General features: G+C 38.6%; 3 protein-coding genes and 1 long non-coding RNA gene across 5 annotated transcripts in view; 3 read left to right on the top strand and 1 right to left on the bottom strand.

Moving 5' to 3' along the window:
* Positions 1-3,120, bottom strand: part of LOC125885244 (uncharacterized) — a 35,606-nt gene extending 32,486 nt beyond the window's left edge. The window contains exon 1 of the long non-coding RNA XR_007448838.1: positions 3,002-3,120. This is a non-coding gene — a long non-coding RNA (uncharacterized LOC125885244). The remainder of the gene's footprint in view (positions 1-3,001) is intronic.
* On the top strand, positions 1,124-8,655 carry LOC125885241 (OX-2 membrane glycoprotein-like). Of its 2 annotated transcripts, none has more exons than XM_049570791.1 (6): positions 1,124-1,223; positions 2,710-3,048; positions 3,147-3,434; positions 3,554-3,650; positions 3,790-3,852; positions 8,062-8,655. In XM_049570791.1, exons 1-6 carry the CDS (start codon positions 1,169-1,171, stop codon positions 8,186-8,188), a joined length of 969 nt encoding a protein of 322 aa, XP_049426748.1. In that variant the 5' UTR covers positions 1,124-1,168; the 3' UTR covers positions 8,189-8,655. The 2 variants fall into 2 exon arrangements, with proteins under 2 accessions (XP_049426748.1, XP_049426747.1); XM_049570790.1 differs by having other exon boundaries at positions 3,147-3,455.
* A 937-nt stretch (positions 8,656-9,592) lies between these two features.
* Positions 9,593-10,154, top strand: LOC125885267 (OX-2 membrane glycoprotein-like). Its single transcript, XM_049570818.1, is given in 3 exon segments — positions 9,593-9,623; positions 9,626-9,754; positions 9,853-10,154. Coding segments are annotated over 3 exon segments (462 nt in total).
* Positions 10,155-11,729: 1,575 nt separating this feature from the next.
* LOC125885266 (ATP-binding cassette sub-family C member 4-like) lies at positions 11,730-14,387 on the top strand. The gene is made up of 5 exons (XM_049570817.1): positions 11,730-11,739; positions 12,900-12,991; positions 13,159-13,331; positions 13,499-13,604; positions 14,358-14,387. Exons 1-5 carry the CDS (start codon positions 11,730-11,732, stop codon positions 14,385-14,387), a joined length of 411 nt encoding a protein of 136 aa, XP_049426774.1.
* The last annotated feature ends 2,273 nt before the right edge of the window (positions 14,388-16,660 follow it).

Raw genomic sequence — 16,660 nt, 5'->3', positions numbered from 1 at the left:
ATGTTTTAGTTATGTTTTCAACAACTTGTCTTCTGACTCTTTACCGTCATGTATTTATTTTGGCTCGGTTAATAAAACTGTTTTAATGTTATGAGTGGTTTCACTTCTGTATAATGTTTTCATTGTCGTGGATAATATCTAGAGGAAGTAACGCTCCTGATATCAAGGGAGTAAGATTTGTTTCATTGTTGGAGGGGACATATGGAGCAGGGTTTGGGGTCCTCCAGCAGGGAATTTGGGGCGTTTAACACTTAATTTCCTGCATTCTGGTGTATCTTTATGCACTGATCTATGGTGGAAATGTTTTATTTTTGTCAAAACAAAAGTCTTAAATGTTTTCATTGGGCGGAGCAAATGCACATTTTGAGGGGACGTGCACGCCCTAAATCTACACCTATGCCTCACATATAGGTAAGTAACCAGCTGAACAACAGAATCAGACCAAAAACATTGAATTATTTCCTTCATACATATAAATATATATGACAGTGAAGTCTTGTTTGTCCAGTGATGGTTGTTTAAATAAACCTCCTGGGACACAGAAACAAGGGTGAAAAACCAAGACGTCCATCTTGTCTTCAAAACATATCTGAAAATAAATGAGAGCAAACAGAAACTATTTATCTTTAATCTCTTTTTACTGCACCAGCCTGAACTCTGAATCAATCACGCTAAATGGAGAATTAAAATAATTTAACACAATGATCCTCTGACATGATGTTTGACAGAAATGTTGATTTGAATCATTTGTTCTGTGCACCGAGTATTTTTCGACGATGGCATATAAAAGTCTGTTAATGATTGAATTAAAAAACCGCCACGACATCGATTAAAAAATACACAGAAGAATTGTGTCCCTGATTGACCCGGATGTACCATTGCGGTGGTAACGGGGGGGTGGCCGCCCCGAGCTGTTTAGACTGTGTCACAGTTTAAAGTCTTAATAAACTAAAAATAACAGTATTTTGTTATATCAAAGGCCCTCATTATTTTTTTTTTACTAAGGATTGGTCGCTACACTGTCTGTAAGTAGGTGTTAATATGACACCCACGCGACCAACTTACCTGGAAGTTACCTGTGGACACCTGCGCGCGCAGCTTCCGTTTACTGACGACTGGTAGTCCCATTGACTTTGAAATGTGAGCGGGAACTACAGCATGTGGTAAAATGATACAACATGCAATTATATATTTAATTTGTGCGTTGGGACTCGTTCAGAAAGGTAAGTAAAGAGTTTACTGTGTTAACCTGCTGCACATAGAGACAACTTAAACTGTAATACAGTTTAGAACTGGTCAGTCATACATTTCCTTTGTTCAGATGTGAGTCTTTTTTCTTTTTTCCTTTTTTATTGAACAACAATTTCTACATCACAAAATCTTCATTGGAAACAGTTGCTTGTAGGCTATACAAAACGATACAAAACTCGATCTGAAGCAGTCAGCATTACAAGAGGAAAAAAAAGACAAAAGATGAACAGACAACAAAGAAAACACTTTGGGGGGGTGGCTTTAAGGGACTGATTAGTTTTAGATAATATCTTAATGGACGATAAATAATTCTTCAGTTCATTTTTAAAGCAAAATATGGAGGGTTTACAGTTTTTCCATTTGCAATTGTGTATATGATATTTACCCATGATAATAATTATGTTCACCATATGTGACATCTTCCTTGGGAGACCATCCATGTAAATCATAATCTGGTAAAAATCAAAAGAAGGATTATCAGTGCCAATGTTTAACCAGCTGTAAAGATTCTGCCCAAACTGCCATGTGACTGGACAGGATCAAAATAAATGCTCAACAGTTTCAGGTTCTCTTGAACAAAAAACACAAGGATTTACTTCAAAATGAATTTTTTTTGTAAAGTTTCAGCAGCTGGATAAACATTGTTCACAATTCTAAACTGAACGTCTTTTACTTTAGGTGAAATTGTCCCTTCAAGATCATTGAAACATTTATTAATTAAAATGTTCCCATTATCGATTTTTCTTACTTTTGATGGTACTTTAAAATCAGAAAACAATTTGCATTTCAAAACATTACAAATGACTTTGTTATTACATTTCTTATCACTAACACACACTTCACCAATCTTTATTTCAGGCAACTTAATAACCACATGTGAATATGTAAGAGTGCTTTGTATCATGTGTTTCAAAGGAAGCCGAGCATTTAAATTAAACATTTAAATTAAACTAAACAAATGATAGTTTAGATATACCTTCTGCTTTTGACAACAGGATTCTGCCCAAAATAGAAAGATCTCTTAAGAGCCAATGATTAAGGGATTTCCTCATATTATCTATTTTTTCTTCTGTTTGTTTGTTCTCTTTTATTGCTATCGTTAGATAAATTTATACCAAGGTATTTTCTTTCAGTTTGAACAGGGATGGATTCAGCACAAGGATAAAGAGATAATAGTTCACATTTTTTTCAAATTTAAACACAGACCAGAAACTTTAGAACCTTTATAAATTACCTGGGATTGGGATTTATTAGGGACTGGCAGTCAGATTCAGATGTGTCAGTGTTTCAATATGAATTTCAGTACTCATAATATTAATATAACCAGTACCTGTAACATATATATTGTAAATATTTTGTGTGCAATGCAGATTTCTGATAAGAATCCTGTTTTAAACATGTTTTGCCCAATAGAGTGAATTCTGTGGAGTATCACACACTCTACTGTCCTCCCTGCAGGTCTAGCAGCTGTGATAGAGACTCAGCAGACTGTGATGGCAGCAGTGGGAGAAGACGCTCTTTTAAACTGTCAGCTGATGCAACCTAAAGATGTTGTTCAAGTCACATGGCAGAAAATTTTACCTGACAAGGAGCAGAATGTCGCATCTTACAGCGAATACTTTGGTAAGAAAGTGAATCCTGACTTTAGAGATAAAGTGGAGTTTAAATATGCTGGACTGCAGAACAGCTCCATAGTTATCAGGAGGGTGACGGAGGAAGATGAAGGATGCTATCACTGTTTGTTTAACACCTACCCTGACGGAGCTCTCACTGGTTCAACCTGCCTCCAACTCTATGGTAAGAACCTTACAGTGTTATTAAAGACATCTCCATCATCCTTAAAGTCTGTCCTGTAAAAACTTGATGTGATGTTTTTAAATGTGTGGTGTGTGCAGAGCTGCATGAACCCGTTCTACATGTCAGAGAATCAAACTCTCCTGAAGAGGCAGTTGTGTCCTGCTCGGCCACAGGTCGACCTGCTCCCACAGTAACACTGACTGTCCCTCACTACAACTCTACCAGTGTCACCAACAGCAACGCTACAGTCACTGTCACCGCCACAGCCGTGCTGCCTCGTCTCCATGGCAACAGCACACAGGTTGGATGTGCAGTGCGAGTGCTCTCTGGTCCTCAGATAGAGGTGTTTACCATGATTCCTGAGGTCACACTGTCGTCTGCTGATGGTGAGAAACACCTCGGCGTCAGTAAGTGAACCTTTATGTGGTCTCGTGTCAGTCTCACCGTTTCATCTGTAGTTGCTTTGTGAATGTTGAGTGTTACTAATTTTCCTCTCTTCTCACAGATGTCACTTTGATCACTGTGTTGGTCGTGGTGTCCTGTGTTTGTGTTGCTGCTGCAGTCATCATCAACATCCTGCCTAAAAGAAAACATCATGACAGGTAATTTTAAACTTTAAACACCTGTCTTGTTGTAACACCAGTGTCTCACAGTTAATATAATAAAGATTGACTGAGATCTTTTCAAACAAAACTCACAAATAAATGTTGGTTCAGCACTGACTTTTCTTAAATCCTTCAGTGTGTCACACAGAGACTCTGAGGAGAACAGGACACCACGAAGAACAACCAAAGACACTGAAGAGTGAGACACTTTCCTACTGTTGCTATGACTTATGTTTTATTCACACCAAAAGCGATGCAAATTTTCATGTTGCACTACCCATGCGAGTTTGATCGCTAGAATATTTTGTGTTGACTCATTTAATACACACATGAAATTGCTGAATTGATGAATGAACTGCTGTCGGTACGTCCTCATCATCATACGTCCCCACAGGATCTCAATGCTGACTGGCTGTCACAGCATGAATTGGTCAACGAAGTTCCAATTTTTCAACTCTTGATGACGCAAAATCGTGCTTCCTGCTTCATTAGTTAACGCAATTTTATGTTGTGATCGCACCAAACATGAAATGAATTTTCGCGTTGCGTTACTTGCGCAAGTTTGAACGTTAGAATGCTTGACCTCTCACAAATAAGCATTTGACCCAAAATCACGCTTCGCGCTTCATGTGCACCTTCATATTCACGTACTTCGCGTCATGTCCATCGCATAGCCCCGGCGGGAATTTGCGTCTTACATTGACCTTACATATAATTCACGGACATCGCGTTACTTGCGTTAATTTGAACACTAAAATATTTTGTGTTGACTCTCTTCATAAATGTAAATTACTCAAAGTTCGTATTTTTGAACTGTCTTAAATTAGTGTATGACGTGAGACCGCACTTCTCGCTTAATTCGCACCTCTTAATTTGCGTATTTTGTGTCGCGTCCATTGCACCGCCCGGTGGAAATTTGTGTCTAATCGTGTCTTTACACTGTCATTCAAAATAAGTATGGTGTGATGTAATAATGTGAGTGTCTTCTTCTACTTCAAGGGACAGAACACTTGTAGCCATGCAGGACATCCAGCAGGTCAGACGACGGACACCTCCTGAGAAAGATCGGACAAGTGACCAGCCAACACCGCCATCTCCAGCAACAAGAAAACTTAATTTTGAATAATGTCCTCTAATATGTCAGACAGAATAACATTCAAGACTGTTGTGGCAGCACTCAGACTGTGAGACCTGAACATACAGTAAGAAAGTGTTTTTACATTTTTATACCATTCCATGTTTATATGATCTTTTTAATAGCGTTTGATAATCATTTTCAGGTGTTTTCATATTGTTTGTATATTATTCCTTTATTTAAGGAATGTTAAATATTTGACAGTGAAGTAAGTCACATATCTCTGAAGTGACCTTTGTCAGCTCCATTTCATGGTTAGGAGATCATATCTTACATCAAAGTGTGTTTTTATATAGCCTGTTTCTCAACCAAGTACTTTGTAACATCTGTAATGTAAAAGTATTGTTTTACATGTATTAATTGTTGTTCAGGTGCGTTTGTAAAACAATACAGCTGTATTTGTTTTATCTTTGTTAATTTCATTTTAAATAAAGTTTGTTTTTTGTAACTTCCTGTCATATATGGGATTTCTAATGATCATCTACGGTTATTTATTGTATCACACAGCTAACAACAATATCTAACACTACTCTGTTTACTCTGAATCTTCTCTGACATTCATGATAATGCTGACGGAAACCAACCAAAGTATATGTGAGTGTCTCTTCAACTGTCTTGGACCAGACTTTTCCACTGTGCGGTAAAAAGGGGGATAACAACATGTCGCTGTTAATACAGGGTTTCAGAGCTATCACTGTTTAACACCTACCCTGCCTCCAACTCTATGGTAAGAACCTTACAGTGTTATATTAGGGACATATTCATCCTTAAAGTTGTGTAATGTCATTATAAAAAAGGAAAATGACTTGTTAAAGCTTTTCTCTTCACAGCTTAACATGACAAAAAGTATAATGTCAGAAACTGATGTCTTTGTAACGACTTCATTCATGTGAGTCAGATTTAGTGTGTCAGTGTTTTGTATTTCACACAAATTGTTATTTAAGCCATCATCACCAGTTACCATGAGAGCAGCTCAAAAAGAAATGCATCACAACACTGTTCATTTGATGGTTTACATAACAAAGTGGGGTGCTTCACCTGCAGCCTGTCATACTTTGTAAAGCAAACACTTATCACTGAAATAGATCAGAATTGATCACTGCTGATCATTTTGAGTAAGTAATAACAAACAGACCGTGTGTTGACAGTTTCATATCAACCAGCTCCAACCCCAAATCTTTAACTGTTCATTTCCTCCCTGCAGGTCTAGCAGCTGTGATAGAGACTCAGCAGACTGTGATGGCAGCAGTGGGAGAAGAGGCTCTTTTAAACTGTCAGCTGATGCAACCTAAAGATGTTCTTCAAGTCACATGGCAGAAAATTTTACCTGACAAGGAGCAGAATGTCGCATCTTACACCAAATACTTTGGTCAGAAAGTGAATGATGGTTTTCAGGACAAAGTGGAATTTAAATATGCTGGACTGCAGAACAACTCCATAGTTATCAGGAGGGTGACGGAGGAAGATGAAGGATGCTATCAGTGTCTGTACAGCACCTACCCTGATGGAGCTCTGACTGGTTCAACCTGCCTCCAACTCTATGGTAAGAACCTTACAGTGTTATTAAAGACATCTCCATCATCCTTAAAGTCTGTCCTGTAAAACTTGATGTGATGTTTTTAAATGTGTGGTGTGTGCAGAGCTGCATGAACCCGTTCTACATGTCAGAGAATCAAACTCTCCTGAAGAGGCAGTTGTGTCCTGCTCAGGTCGACCTGCTCCCACAGTAACACTGACTGTCCTCACTACAACTCTACCAGTGTCACCAACACCAACGCTACAGTCACTGTCACCGCTACAGCCGTGCTGCCCCGTCTCCATGACAACAGCGCACAGGTTGGATGTGCAGTGCGAGTGCTCTCTGGTCCTCAGATAGAGGTGTTTACCATGATTCCTGAGTCACACTGTCGTCTGCTGATGGTGAGAAACACTTGAGAAGATACTGACTGATAGACTGATAAACCTCAGATAGAGGTGTTTACCATGATTCCTGAGGTCACACTGTCGTCTGCTGATGGTGAGAAACACCTCGGCGTCAGTAAGTGAACCTTTATGTGGTCTCATGTCAGTCTCACCATTTCATCTGTAGTTGCTTTGTGAATGTTGAGTGTTACTAACTTTCCTCTCTTCTCACAGATGTCACTTTGATCACTGTATTGGTCGTGGTGTCCTGTGTTTGTGTTGCTGCTGCAGTCATCATCAACATCCTGCCTAAAAGAAAACATCATGACAGGTAATTTTAAACTTTAAACACCTGTCTTGTTGTAACACCAGTGTCTCACAGTTAATATAATAAAGATTGACTGAGATCTTTTCAAACAAAACTCACAAATAAATGTTGGTTCAGCACTGACTTTTCTTAAATCCTTCAGTGTGTCACACAGAGACTCTGAGGAGAAGAAGAAGCCACTAAGAACAACCACAGACACTGAAGAGTGAGACACTTTCCTACTGTTGTTATGATGTGTTTACACCAAACGTGATGCAAATTTTCACGTTGCACTACTTGTGCGAGTATGATCGCTAGAATATTTTGTGTTGACTCACTTCATACACATGAATAACTCACTTCATACGCACATGAAATGGCTGAATTGATGAATGAACTTCCGTCGGTACGTCCTCATCATTGTACATCCCCATTGGTTTTTCCCCAGGATCTCAATGCTGACTGGCTGTCACAGCATGAATTGGTCGATGAAGTTCCAATTTTTCAACTCTTGCAAATAAGTGTATGACACAAAATCGCGCTTCCTGCTTCATTAGTTAACGCAATTTTATGTTGTGATCGCACCAAACATGAAATGAATTTTCACGTTGCGTTACTTGCGCAAGTTTGAACGCTAGAATGCTTGACCTCTCACAAATAAGAGCTTGACCCAAAATCACGCTTCTCGCTTTATGTGCACCTTCATATTCACGTATTTTGCGTCATGTCCATCGCATAGCCCCGGCGGGAATTTGCGTCTTACATTGACCTTACATATAATTCACAGACATTGCGTTACTTGCGTTAATTTGAACACTAAAATATTTTGTGTTGACTCTCTTCATAAATGCAAATAACTCAAAGTTCATATTTTTAAACTGTCTTAAATAAGTGTATGATGTGAAATCTTATTTCTTGCTTAATTCGCACCTCTTAATTTGCGTATTTTGTGTCGCGTCCATTGCACCGCCCGGTGGAAATTTGTGTCTAATCGTGTCTTTACACTGTCATTCAAAATAAGTATGGTGTGATGTAATAATATGAGTGTCTTCTTCTACTTCAAGGGACGGAACACTTGTAGCCATGCAGGACATCCAGCAGGTCAGACAGCGGACACCTCCTGAGAAAGATCAGACAAGTGACCAGCCAACACCGCCATCTCCAGCAACAAGAAAACTTAATTTTGAATAATGTCCTCTAATATGTCAGACAGAATAACATTCAAGACTGTTGTGGCAGCACTCAGACTGTGAGACTTGAACATACAGTAAGAAAGTGTTTTTACATTTTTATACCATTCCATGTTTATATGATCTTTTTAATAGCGTTTGATAATCATTTTCAGGTGTTTTCATATTGTTTGTATATTATTCCTTTATTTAAGGAATGTTAAATATTTGACAGTGAAGTAAGTCACATATCTCTGAAGTGACCTTTGTCAGCTCCATTTCATGGTTAGGAGATCATATCTTACATCAAAGTGTGTTTTTATATAGCCTGTTTCTCAACCAAGTACTTTGTAACATCTGTAATGTCATGTAAAAGTATTGTTTTACCTGTATTAATTGTTGTTCAGGTGCATTTGTAAAACAATACAGCTGTATTTGTTTTATCTTTGTTAATTTCATTTTAAATAAAATTAGCTTTTTGTAACTTCCTGTCATGTATGGGATTTTTTAATGATCATCTACGGTTATTTATTGTATCACACAGCTAACAACAATATCTAACACTACTCTGTTTACTCTGAATCTTCTCTGACCTTCATGATAATGCTGACGGAAACCAACCAAAGTATTATGTGAGTGTCTCTTAAACTGACTTGGACCAGACTTTTCCACTGTGCGGTAAAAAGGGGGATAACAACATGTCGCGCGCTGTTAATACAGGGTTTCAGAGCTATCACTGTTTATTTAACACCTACCCTGCCTCCAACTCTATGGTAAGAACCTTACAGTGTTATATTAGGGACATATTCATCCTTAAAGTTGTGTAATGTCATTATAAAAAAGGAAAATGACTTGTTAAAGCTTTTCTCTTCACAGCTTAACATGACAAAAAGTATAATGTCAGAAACTGATGTCTTTGTAACGACTTCATTCATGTGAGTCAGATTTTGTGTGTCAGTGTTTTGTATTTCACACAAATTGTTATTTAAGCCATCATCACCAGTTACCATGAGAGCAGCTCAAAAAGAAATGCATCACAACACTGTTCATTTGATGGTTTACATAACAAAGTGGGGTGCTTCACCTGCAGCCTGTCATACTTTGTAAAGCAAACACTTATCACTGAAATAGATCAGAATTGATCACTGCTGATCATTTTGAGTAAGTAATAACAAACAGACCGTGTGTTGACAGTTTCATATCAACCAGCTCCAACCCCAAATCTTTAACTGTTCATTTCCTCCCTGCAGGTCTAGCAGCTGTGATAGAGACTCAGCAGACTGTGATGGCAGCAGTGGGAGAAGAGGCTCTTTAAACTGTCAGCTGATGCAACCTAAAGATGTTCTTCAAGTCACATGGCAGAAAATTTTACCTGACAAGGAGCAGAATGTCGCATCTTACACCAAATACTTTGGTCAGAAAGTGAATGATGGTTTTCAGGACAAAGTGGAATTTAAATATGCTGGACTGCAGAACAACTCCATAGTTATCAGGAGGGTGACGGAGGAAGATGAAGGATGCTATCAGTGTCTGTACAGCACCTACCCTGATGGAGCTCTGACTGGTTCAACCTGCCTCCAACTCTATGGTAAGAACCTTACAGTGTTATTAAAGACATCTCCATCATCCTTAAAGTCTGTCCTGTAAAAACTTGATGTGATGTTTTTAAATGTGTGGTGTGTGCAGAGCTGCATGAACCCGTTCTACATGTCAGAGAATCAAACTCTCCTGAAGAGGCAGTTGTGTCCTGCTCGGCCACAGGTCGACCTGCTCCCACAGTAACACTGACTGTCCCTCACTACAACTCTACCAGTGTCACCAACACCAACGCTACAGTCACTGTCACCGCTACAGCCGTGCTGCCCCGTCTCCATGACAACAGCGCACAGGTTGGATGTGCAGTGCGAGTGCTCTCTGGTCCTCAGATAGAGGTGTTTACCATGATTCCTGAGTCACACTGTCGTCTGCTGATGGTGAGAAACACTTGAGAAGATACTGACTGATAGACTGATAAACACTTTATGGTTCTTATGTTTGAGTTTCTTTTTCCAGGTGTTGATGAGGAATCTGGCTCTGATAACAGTGATCTCAGTCAGTGAACCTTTATGTGGTCTCATGTCAGTCTCACCATTTGATCTGTAGTTGCTTTATGAATGTTGAGTGTTACTAATTTTCCTCTCTTCTCACAGTCACTTTGATCACTGTGTTGGTCGTGGTGTCCTGTGTTTGTGTTGCTGCTGCAGTCATCATCATCATCCTGCTTATAAGGAAACATCAGAACAGGTGATTTCAAACACCTGTCTTGTTGTAATGCCAGTGACTCACAATTAATATGGTTAACGACTGATTGAGATCTCTGCAGATAAAACCTCATAAATAAATGTTTGCTCAGCACTGACTTTTCTTAAATCCTTCAGTGTGTCACACGGAGACTCTGAGGAGAACAAGACACCACAAAAAACAACCAAAGAGTAAGAAACTTTAATAATTTTTCACTTGTACATTTTTGTTTTTATTGCTTCTTTGCAAAAGTGATGTAATCGTCTTCGCTCTATTTTGGACTTCACTTTCCTACCTATCAACTTGCTAACTTGATAATCAGACTTCATTCATTCATCTTCTAACCGCTTCATCCTCTTGAGGGTCACGGGGCTGGAGCCTATCCCAGCTGACATCGGGCGAGAGGCAGGGTACACCCTGGACAGGTCGCCAGACTATCGCAGGGCTGACACATAGAGACAAACAACCATTCACGCTCACATTCACACCTACGGACAATTTAGAGTTACCAATTAACCTAGTCTCCAATCTGCATGTCTTTGGACTGTGGGAGGAAGCTGGAGTGCCCGGAGAGAACCCACACTGACACCGGGAGAACATGCAAACTCCGCACAGAAGGGCTCCCACGCCTGGGATCGAGCCGGCAACCGTCTTGCTGTGAGGCGAGAGTGCTAACCACCACACCACCGTGCCGCCCCGATAATCAGACTTGTTTTACTTAATTTAGTCCATCAATTGAAATGTTGGTAGTGAATCAGAGGATTTGAACTAGGCTACTAAGTTGTGATGCACTTAACATTTCATCAACCTTTGTGTATTCTGAGTATGTTTGTCATCACTGTTGTTCAGAGTGATTTGGAAACTGACTTATATCTTGTTTTTATCTGAAGGCCCAAAACACCTTTAATGAGTAAAAAGAACGAGGTGCGTAATAGGATGTCTCCTGGGTAAAGAAAGAAAATGGCTCCCCAAAAGAATCATCTCTGATAGCAAGGTGACAGCTGTTTTTACCTGCACCACAACACTGTCACGCCAAAAAACGAACTTGAAGAAAGCAGCTCCCTGGAGCTTCAACAGTCACATGTAGAGCTCTGAAGCAGGTAACTTCACTGTAACTCAGAGTCACAGTGACTGCAACACAGTGCAACAGTAAAGCTTTGATTCAAACTAATCTAACAGGCAGATGACCAGAATACAAGCTCATGTGTTTTGATGACAACAAGGAAATGTCCTGTGAGGTTACAGCGCCATCTAGTGTGCTTTGTGAGGAGGAAAACGTTCACATGAGCCCAAGTGCGTGCACACAGCACATTTGTATATAACTATAACTGTATGCAGCTATAAAGTTTAATTTACAGCTAACATATTAAATAACACACATGATGTTATTTTCTGCATAATATTTTCTGTGTGTTCTTAATTTTGCACTTGACTCTGTTTTTTTCTGTCTGGACACATCATGTAGTTGTAATTGTGGTAAAGTGCTGACTGTATGTGGGTCAGGTGGTTTTTGTTGTTGTCTTCTCTCTGTTTATATGTTTCTGCACTTGTTTTCACTTGTTATGTTATCACAGTATTACACACACACATAAAAAAAGGTTGTTTTACATCGATGTAACTAATCCTTGTCAAACACTTGATTATCAGGATGTGCTGTGCAGTATGTCCATGGTGTTTCTAATGATCTAATGTTGTAGATTTAATAATTGTTCTCTGACTGTTTATGTTCATTTATTTTTGTTTTGTTTATTAAACAGATGTGTTAATGTCACGACTGGTTTCACTTCTTTTCACTTCATGTTTTTGTTGCCCCTGATTCTTATTTGTGACAGTGAGGTGTTTGTCCAGTGATGTATGTCTCTGAATAGTTAGAGGACGTTAAACTGTCTGGAAACCAGGACGTCCATGTTCTAAAAACATAACTGAAAATATATGAGTGTTCAGAAAGATTTAATGTTCCTCTTTTCACTGCACCAACCTGCCATAAAGAACTTTAAATCGATAACGCTAATGGAGAAATGAAATAATTTAACCACAAAGCATCTCTGACAGCAAGGTGTCAGCAACAATCAGCTGTTGAGAGACAGCTTGAAGACACATGAACAAACTGCTTCAAAGTCTTATATGCAAACATTAACAAAGTCATTTAACTTAGTTTGCATAGAATTTGAATATAGCCCCTGTTTTACAGGCTGAATACAGAGGGAGGTGTGAAGCTTGTTTGCAGTCGAATGAGAGAATTAATGTGAGTTGTGTTTTTACTCACTGTGACACATCATGCTCATGTGATAATGTAATGTCAGCAGAGACGTAGCAAATGCAGACAGAGTGAGGTTTTGTATATTTTTGGAGCTTTAGTTGTGTTAAGGAGCTCTTTTGAAACATTGGTATCTCTCATGGACACTGTTGAAATGACAAAAAGATAAGTCTGACATTTTTCCCTCCTATATCAGGCTACTGCATCAGTCCTCAGGCTCTGAGTACAATCATCAGGCACTACAACAAAGGGGGGAGAATCTTCTTTGATGACTACGTGGCCTGCTGTGTCAGGATGCAGATGCATGTTTTAAACTTCAACATGAGCAGGTTTAACTTTCAAAAATGGCTGCCTTTTTCAGATGGATTGAGCAAAATAACAATAAGGCTTGTCCAAAATAATCTAGTTCTTTAAAGAGAGTTTAGGGACAGACGCTCACTCTGTGTTCCCCACAGGTGCAGCTGAAGTCTGTGATAGAGGAGCTGCCTGGGAAGTTGGAGACAGTTTTAGCTGAGTCGGGCTCCAACTTCAGCGTGGGCCAGAGGCAGCTGGTGTGTCTGGCCAGAGCCATCCTGAGGAAGAACTGCATCCTCATCACTGATGAAGCCACTGCTATTGTGGACCCCAGGCCCTGCTGACACAGCTCACCTCACTGGCAGTCATTGTAGAGAGCGAAAAATTTGTGTGGTAGTACTGCTTTTTTCCCTCCTCATAGGGTTTTTGTTTGCAAGAAAGTGTGTGTGGCTCCGGTTGTAAAATGCATTTCTTTAATGTGTGTACCATGTCTCTCTGCAGGACAGATGAACTGATTCAGAGAACCTTACGGGAAAAGTTCAATGAGTGCACCGTGCTGACCATCGCTCATCGTCTAAACACCATCATAGAAAGCGATAGGATATTGGTGAGTCCTCTAGAAAGCGTTCTCTGTGGTTTTTGGATCATGGGTTTACTCTCAAAATGTTCAACTGCTGCTACATTATGTTTCCCAAACACCATTTCCACTCTGCATGGTGCACAAGCCAGGTTTGGTGGGAGCTTGCTAGAAGTGCTGCTCATTCAGAATCACCGCTGGTATCGCCTTCCTGGTGGCAGGACGACATTGCTATGGAAACATGGCGGCCACCCTCTGGCCTCCCCAGTGCCACAAACCCACTTTAGCATTGTTAACCATGTTAGCACCACTAACATTGCCGACACTGTTGACAGTGCTAACAGAAACTGTTGATATCCCAACTTCCATGTTAGGTCATATTTATTCCAGACAGGTGTACAGTGAACCTAATAATAAACTGCGAAAAGGCAGCTGAGTGTATGATTCAACCCCTCAGTCTGTACCTAACTATATAATGTTTTTTATTTTCTGCCCTGTCTATGTGCACACCTTTAAATGGTGTTTGGGAAGTTGTCACCACCCACAAGCAGAGAAGGCAATAGCAACATGGCAATAAAATTTACTCACTGTGTCAATTTATTAACTGCTGCTGAAAACATCAACAAATAAATGTGGTTGATTTATCTTTTATTGTTTACATGTGAATTAAGTCCAAACCAGATTAAAGGTGAAGATGAACTTTTCTTTGGATGAGGTTTACATCACAGTATGTGTAGCGGTAAGGTAGCTCATGGTGATAACATGTCTTTGTAATATCTGAAGTTCCGCGTTCAAGTTCAAACCCTGAACTGAAGAGTTGGCATTTTGTTCTTGTGTAAGGAATTTATTTGGAAAACACTTTATGTAGTTCTAAGCTGTAGCTCAATGAAATAAACTGATTCTTCTCATGAACACAAGTAGAATGAAAGCATAGTGTGTGTGACACTGGTCATGGTTTACTGACTCAGTCCTTGTTAAGGGACTTGTTGACGAGCAGAAGTATCTAGCAAGACAGTTGTTTTACAGCAGCATATTAAATAATTTGTGTTAGATTCCAACTGGGGCTCAGTGAACACTGAACGCCTTGTCTAAAGGTGCAAGAGAAAATCTTCAAGGGGGAGTCTTCAAGTTATTCCAGTTCATTAGCTCAAGGAGCTAGGACTGGTTTGAAGTTTAGAGGATCAGGGTTCAATTCTTATGGGGTGCCGTTTGTAAAGTGTCTCACGCTGAAAATAACATCAACATTTTGCCACATTTAGCTTCAAACAATGTTTAAAAAAGTATTGTGATTTTTTTAACGTCACCTTTTACCACATTTACAGCAATATTTGTTAACTTAGAAATATATTAAATAGTTAAATCTAAATATTAAATGTGGCACCTAAATGTTAAATGTTAAATCTAAATATTAAATCTAAATCTAAATGCTAAATCTAAATCTAAATATTAAATCTAAATCTAAATCTAAATGTTAAATCTAAATGCTAAATATAAATATAAATATAAATGTTAAATCTAAATATTAAATCTAAATCTAAATCTAAATGTTAAATCTAAATGTTTTGGGTGAAACTAAATATTTAGCTAATATGCAAATTTACACTGCCGGTCACCGGAAGTACCAAAATAAAAGCTCGAGATGGTCAGACTGTTTATAGAATCAAATAACGAATTAAAACTAACTTATCGGGGGAAATGAACACTTGAACATACATTAGCGTGATAATAACTACCTAAAATAACAAGAAACGTGTTTGGAGAAATTTTATTTGATGTGTACTTTGAGTTGTTAGTGTCCCTTCCGAGGGAATCACCTTGTTGTTTACAAATACTTCCGGGTAGAAAACCAGCGGAGTTTAGCAACATATATATATGCACATCTCACGTTTTTCACGTCACTGTATCACCGTTTAGACTAATCTGGTGTTTGTAAAGTCTATAAACACAATGACTGAACAAACATTACTATCACGGTCTGAAATTAATAACATGGTTGTCGTAGATTAGCGGGGCTAACTGTTAGCTGTTAGCCCCGTTAGCGGTGTCTGTAATGACTCATTAACTCTAAACGGTCCGTGAAGAAAATATTTTTTCCAGTGGATGTCTTAGTTACAACATGATTGGGACACTAACAACAACTCAAAGTACACGTCAAATAAAATTTCTCCAAACACGTTTCTTGTTATTTTAGGTAGTTATTATCACGCTTATGTATATTCAAGTGTTCATTTCCCCCGATAAGTTGGTTTTAATTCGTTATTTGATTCTACAAAGTCTGACCATCTCGAGCTTTTATTTTGGTATTTCCGGTGACCGGCAGTGTGAATTTGCATATTAGCTAAATATTTAGTTTCACACAAAACATTTAGATTTAACATTTATATTTATATTTAGATTTAATATTTAGATTTAACATTTATATTTATTTTTATATTTAGCATTTAGATTTAACATTTAGATTTAGATTTAGATTTAATATTTAGATTTAACATTTAGATTTAAATTTAGATTTAGCATTTAGATTTAATATTTAGATTTAACATTTAACATTTAGGTGCCACATTTAATATTTAGATTTAACTATTTAATATATTTCTAAGTTAACAAATATTGCTGTAAATGTGGTAAAAGGTGACGTTAAAAAATTCACAATACTTTTTTAAACATTGTTTGAAGCTAAATGTGGCAAAATGTTGATGTTATTTTCAGCGTGAGACACTTTACAAACGGCACCCCATAAATTCTAAGGTGACAGGCAGTCTGTTTTGAAAGCTGATGTCTGAAGGAGAAAGTTAAAAGTTATATGGAACACAGACAAAGTGTCTCTGGACTAGGGATGGGAATCGAGAACAGGTTCCAACTGGTTGAATTCATCGACATCTTTAGCCTTTATGCTTAACGATTCCCTTATCAATTCTTTTCATTACGCCGAATCTACATTTGTCAGTCAGCAGCACGTTCAACAACAAAGAAGACATAATGGCGGAGAGACAGAAGGCGTGGCTTCACTTCACCAAAAAAGACTAACAACGTGACATGCAATTTATACAGCACCGTAATTACATACATGGGCGGAAACACCACCA

This window comes from Epinephelus fuscoguttatus, linkage group LG24 (assembly GCF_011397635.1).
Source record: "Epinephelus fuscoguttatus linkage group LG24, E.fuscoguttatus.final_Chr_v1".
NCBI classification, from domain to species: Eukaryota; Metazoa; Chordata; class Actinopteri; order Perciformes; family Serranidae; genus Epinephelus; species Epinephelus fuscoguttatus.
This window is presented reverse-complemented; position numbering and strand designations above follow the sequence as displayed.

Coding starts and splice junctions, on each gene's coding strand:
- LOC125885266 (XM_049570817.1), top strand. Junction 12,992..13,158: donor ATGACTACGTGGCCTGCTGT/GTCAGGATGCAG, acceptor TGTTCCCCACAG/GTGCAGCTGAAGTCTGTGAT. Junction 13,332..13,498: donor ACTGCTATTGTGGACCCCAG/GCCCTGCTGACA, acceptor GTCTCTCTGCAG/GACAGATGAACTGATTCAGA.
- LOC125885241 (XM_049570790.1), top strand. CDS start 1,169: ATGATACAACATGCAATTATATATTTAATTTGTGCGTTGGGACTCGTT. Junction 3,456..3,553: donor TGAGAAACACCTCGGCGTCA/GTAAGTGAACCT, acceptor CTCTTCTCACAG/ATGTCACTTTGATCACTGTG. Junction 3,853..8,061: donor ACAACCAAAGACACTGAAGA/GTGAGACACTTT, acceptor TTCTACTTCAAG/GGACGGAACACTTGTAGCCA.